The sequence below is a fragment of the Corylus avellana genome, chromosome 2 (assembly GCF_965113065.1).
Source record: "Corylus avellana chromosome 2, dhCorAvel1.hap1.2, whole genome shotgun sequence".
NCBI classification, from domain to species: domain Eukaryota; kingdom Viridiplantae; phylum Streptophyta; class Magnoliopsida; order Fagales; family Betulaceae; genus Corylus; species Corylus avellana.
The window spans coordinates 11586066-11592065 of NC_142491.1; the positions used below are offsets into that span (position 1 = coordinate 11586066).

The 6000-nt window shown below is 31.2% G+C and overlaps 1 protein-coding gene across 1 annotated transcript; it reads right to left on the minus strand.

The window, feature by feature from the left end:
• Positions 1–3535: 3535 nt before the first annotated feature.
• On the minus strand, positions 3536–5357 carry LOC132171872 (thaumatin-like protein 1). The gene is made up of 3 exons (XM_088512546.1): positions 5213–5357; positions 4654–5109; positions 3536–3684 (listed from the first exon to the last, which is right to left on the minus strand). The coding sequence occupies exons 1-3, from the start codon at positions 5355–5357 to the stop codon at positions 3536–3538; spliced, it is 750 nt and encodes a 249-aa protein (XP_088368672.1).
• Positions 5358–6000: the final 643 nt, after the last annotated feature.

Here is a 6000-nt window from a genome sequence, read left to right on the forward strand (position 1 = left end):
AGGTTGGTCTGGCATTGTCGTACGGGAATTTGTATTGACTCAAATGCCCTTTCCATTTTAGACTATTATATGGTTTGATTTCAGAAGAGTGTGCTGGAGAAGGGCAGATATGGTATGAAGTAAAGCTGGCAGAAAGTCATTTTGTGTGGGCTTAACTAGTGTTGCTTCATATAAAAAAAACGTATTAATTAAAACGTATATGTTACAATATTGTATACATCATTAAATATAATAAAGTAAGATATTAAAACAAAAAAAATCTTTGTCCAAAAAAACAAAAGCCAACGTGGGCCCATAAATTAAAACGTATTAATTAAGAGCAATGTTAAAAATTATATTTTTATTTTAAAATAATGTAGACGTGACAGTCCTAACTATTGGATCAAATATTGTTAAAAAAGAAGACAAAAAAAATTCAAGAATTTGTTGAAACTGTCACATCAGCATTATTTGATAGTCATGGAATAAAAATATCATTTCTCCAAAATTTTATGTGAATTAGATTGAATAAATTTCATTTACACGAAAAAATAATGCTACTCTTTATGCATAGGAATGTTTAGTAGATCAATAATTGTGCAAAACTATAATTAAAAATGGCCTTGTTATTGTAATCAAGCATTATTAAAATTTGTACATGGTCCAAAACTTACTAATTTTTTTAATTAAAAAACGAGTTAAGCCTAGCATTTCTCTATTGGAAAACTGAGAGTGTTATCCTAATAAATTTCTTATTAATGAATGAAAAAAAAAACAAAATAAGATCTATAATCCCATTACTTTTAAAAAAATATCCAAAGTTTATATAAAAAAAAATTGATGAGCTATGAAGTTGATTAACTCGTTTTTTAATTAAAAAATAATAATAATAAGTTTTGGACCATGCTAGGCTCACAAACAAATTTTACAAAAAAAAAAAAAAAAAACAAAACAAAACAAAAAATTTAATATGATTGGAAACGAAATAAATTTAACTTTTGAGAAACCCAATCATATTGTTCCATATCATATTGTAAAAAAAATTTTGTAAAATTTGTTTATAGATTTAACATTTTTCTTTCCAATATAGATGAGATAACCCCGAGCCATAGTAGTCCTGTCGAATGAGTACTGCAGTCATAGAAACTTTCAGTATTAGAATTGATTTGAGATGTAAGATCTAAAATTTTATTTTCTGTGAAAATACTAGGCCAATTTCTAAAACCTAACAGAAGGCTTTTGAGAATTTATATTTGTGATTATATGGAGGGATATAACACCCAAAGAAAATTAAATCTCATAAAAAAATATTGAAGTGTGAAATTAAATGATAATATCATTTTTATTATTGATCATCATTATATGTCACAAACAAGTGACTCAGAAATTGGAGGTCAATTCGAGTGAATTCTGTGAAGAAGAAATTACCATATAATCTTGCACCTGTCTGGAACACTTGTAAATTTTTTTTTTTTTTTTTTTTTTTTCGTCAAGAATACTCAATATGCATCTGTTTACTTTCTTTGTCATAAATCACTCTAAACCCTTTCTACTTACAAAATTTTATTTAATTTCTTTGGATATTCACTACTAACCATGAGCTTGTTTCAATTCGGCTTCAAACCTTTCTTCATTTATCATTTTGAAACTTGTCTTACAGCATTACCTCATTCTGATAATTGGTTGCTCACTGAATAAGCAAATCCATATGTTATTCCATGATTCCATCTAAACCCAAAACTACAATTAGTCAGTAAATGTTAAGGTCAAAGTCATCTTTCCCGATTTCTTATATATAGGAAAAGGGCTACAAGGGAGAATCATTTTCATTCTTGATCAAGATGGAAGAGAGAATGAGAATGTTTATTATAATGAAGTTGCAACCAAACAGTGCACTTCTACTTACAAAACTCTAAAGCACAAATCAAAAAAACCATCATCTTTATCTGGGTTTTTGTTTTGATTAATTTTGCATGTTTTATGGTTTGTTTTGGCCAGTTCATTCTATCAACTTAACTAAAGCCATGAAAAAAGTAGCCATGTAGGCTTATTTACTTTGACGTTCATGTTGATCCTGATTGTGATACTTTGACTTATGGTTTGGGTTGTAAGAAGTTGATAGAATATATATGATAAATTTAATTATTTAATTAATATTCTAACACTTTCCTCTAAGCTTGGATTCAAATTCTCTCTATAATAAATGAAACTCAATACCTAGAATCTTTAATTGAAATAAGAAGTGAATTGATGCAAACAAGATTCGAACTGGGGGCTTGTGGTTCTAATACTATGTTAAATCACTATTTATCTCTGAGCTTAAATTGATATTAAATAGTAAATTTAATCATTTAATTAATATTTTATCTAAAAGGTGAATGTTGGATGAATTGGATGCATGTGGTTGCCCCTAGCCTCCTAGACAGAGGCAGAGTTAGGATCTTGCTTTTGAAGGGATAAGACACAGGACTAATAATTAATTAATATAAAATAATTTTATATTTTAATACGGTATATTTAAGTAATGTTATATGTAGAACTCATGTCACTTTTATACCCAAAAGTGATGTAACTTTTAAATTGCAGTCGGATCAAAATACAATAATAATCATATTTTCAAATTCAATAATGATCATTACTTTAATTTGGGGAAAAAAAAAAATACATGAGTCCTACGTATACTAGCATTACTCATGTTTACCCAAAAATCAACATAAATAATTTCCTTATTTCAAACACCCCAAAGGAAATGTGCCTATTAATGGTATGCAATTATTTTCCCTTACACTAACATCTAATGTTGTTTCAACAAAACACAAGTAATATGCAACATAAAACTCCTAAAACATGTAAAGGAATTCTGGAATCCTCTATTTCTTCAAACTCAGGTTCAAAAAGGTAGAAAGAGTACTGAATCAAATGCAAGTGTGATCAATCAGAATAATCAAATGAAGAAGGAAGAAGAAGAAAACAAGAATCAGAATTCTCATCCAAGATTTGCTATTTCTTTTCTTTTTATTTTCTCTAAGAAGAAGAAGAGTAGGGGATGGGGCTTAATGAACCTCAAAAATTACAAGTAGAATTTTTTTTTTTTTTTTTAGGATGAACATTGGCTCCGTCAAATTCTGCATCAAGTAAAATATTAGTGTAGTATATAGCATTACTTAAATAAAAAATATCTCCTAAAATATATTAGCAAAGAGAGCCATAAAGTTCTTCAACATGTCACGGTCGAATTTTAGTTGAAAACATGGCAACTATATCTTGGGATCTAATTCCTAAACTAGCTAGTCTCCCATATGATTTTTGACCAGTTTATAAAAACTAGCCTATAACCTGTATTATGCGCGGATTTTTCATTATAATTTTTTATTTATTTATTTAAGTGTCATAAAAAAAGAGTAGCAAAAATATAAATAACAGTAATAAAAAGGAAATAAAAGAAATGTTATAGAGGTATTCATTAAATTTAAACAAATTTGTGCGCAATAAAGATGGTTGGGTTGATCGAATTAAACCGCCATTAAACAACATAAAACAATCATAAAATATTACTTCACACAAATTTAGCCACCAATTCCACTGGCCGCGTTGGAATTGGTGTGCTGATACGTGACTCAGGTGGAAACTTTATTGCAGCTAGATCATTAACACAATATGGAAATTTCGAACCGATTGCAGGTGAGATATTAGCTTCATACCATGCTGCAAGATTCAGTGCAAAGATCAATTTGCAGACCACCATCTTGGAAGGGGATGCTCTACAGGTGGTTAATGCCGTGAACTCAAAGGACCAATAATGGAGTCGGGTTGGACATCTTGTGACAGATACGCAGAGTATTCTTCATACTTGGCTTGAATGGAAATGTTGCCATGTCCATAGAGAAGCCAACCAAGCGGCTCATATATTGGCTCGTTTGGCTGTTCAAAATGTAACGGATATTTCTTGGATGGGTGAAATCCCAAACTGCATCCGTGATGTAATTTTGATGGAGCGTTTTACTCCATCTTTGATTCATTAATATAAGTTACAACTTTTTTTCACAAAAAAAAAAAAAAAAAAAAAAGTCGCATAAACCATTTTATATATTAAAATTTGGTTCTTTTCAACCTATTTTTCATTAAAAAAAAAAAACCTAACACAGCTATTTTCAGCCAACTTGTCCAATTTTAGGCCCTCCTCTTAAAGATTCAACTTATATATATATATATATATATATATATAACTTATTGTTTATTAACAGTCACTTTAAAATAAAAGTTTTGTTAAAATTTTGATAGTATAAACCTTTTTGGAGCTCTAACAGACACTTTAAAATAGAAGTTTTCATAAAATTTGCTACAGTGAACTTTCAAATATGAAAGTTCAATGTAGTAACTTGTAAGATTTTTTTTTTTTCTCCCTTTCCCTCTCCCTCAACCAAAAAATAAAAAAATAAAAGTAATTTTTAATTAGAGTAGAGAGTTAAAATAGATATTTGGATGGAGTGTATAATGAGAAATTAGTACATAAAATGAAAAAAACGGTATTTTCAATAGTTAAAATAACAACATTTGCTGGAGATGCTCTTGTATGATAAGGCGGAGTGCAAAAAGTGATGAGGTAATCGGTCGGCGTCGTTGTGCATGGTTGTCGGCAGTAATTAGAGATGACGCCATAATTGGGATATGAACAGGTATACGTCCCGGTGCCTTCATCGTAGTCGAAACCCTCAGCCACTGGGCAGTTATGGTTAAGGAAATCCATGTACAAGCTGAGCTTGCACGGATCCACACTCTTGGGGGCTTGAACAAGGAAGTCGAGGTTGTCTTCATGGTCCTTTAGATCGAACTTAGCTGCTGTGGCTGGTGAAGCGGGATAGCCATCCGGGCATTCTACGGTGGACGAGCCGCAGTCACCTGTGAGGCACCAGAACACGCCGGTGGAGTCCTTGGCGCAACCGGTGCGACTCCACAAGGCGCCTGACCAGGAGTTATTTACGGCAAGAGTTTTGGAGTTGTTGGAATAGAGAGTGAAGCCGGTGGTGGGGAGGTGGGTACTGTTGGCGTGGTTGGATCTAATGGCTGTCCATACTGTGTAGTTGCACTTGTTTATGATTGTGAGTTTTGCTGAATATACTACTCCTGCAGCTACCACAAATGGCAAACGATTTAAAATAAATTACAAGTAATTAATCATTCAAACATTGTTAAATAAACTCTATAATTATTAAGATTTAATTGGGTTAATTACCTGAGAGGAGAGAAAGAGAGAAGAGAGTGATATAAACAAGGAGAGAGGTTATGTTAATTGAACCAAAAAGTGGATGGCAGTCCTTTGAGAAGAGGGCTTTCAAGTGTGCACATTTATAGACATGGAGTATAAGAGGGTCGTGCATGTGTTAGAATAACTGAAGAGCATATATATATATATATATATATATATATATATATATATGATAAACATTATAAATTTTTGTTTCAAAAGTTGGTTCTCAAATAATTTGTCACCATCCCATGAGTTGGTGACTAAGGGGTGGAACTAGACTTTTAGGTTGGGGGTACAAAAAAAATATTTTTAAGGGTATATTTTTTTAAAAAATAAGGGTGGGTTTTAAAATTTTGGGAGGATATATATATATATATATATATATATATATATATATATATATAAACATTTCAAATATTTTGTTCTCAAAGTTGGTTATCAAATTATTTATCACGAGCACATGAGTTGGTGACTAGGGGTGGAACTAGACTTTTAGGTTGGGGGGACAAAAAAAATATCTTTAAGGGTATATTTAAAAATAAATAAATAAATAAGGGTGGGTTTTAAAATTTGGGGGGGGGGGGGGGGACACAGTTCTCAAAAAATAACAAATTTAATAGATGGTAACACATTATTTGAGAATTAACTTTTGGAAAGAAAATTCCCCCCCCTCTCCCCCCCCCCCCCCCCCCAAAAGCATGCTCTGGGTTGTCTCAGTTAGTGACACATTTCTCAAAATAACAAATTTAATTAAATGATAACACATTATTTGA

Coding starts and splice junctions, on each gene's coding strand:
- LOC132171872 (XM_088512546.1), bottom strand. CDS start 5,357: ATGCACGACCCTCTTATACTCCATGTCTATAAATGTGCACACTTGAAA. Junction 5,110..5,212: donor CTCTCTTTCTCTCCTCTCAG/GTAATTAACCCA, acceptor CATTTGTGGTAG/CTGCAGGAGTAGTATATTCA. Junction 3,685..4,653: donor AGGCACCGGGACGTATACCT/GTTCATATCCCA, acceptor TGAATCTTGCAG/CATGGTATGAAGCTAATATC.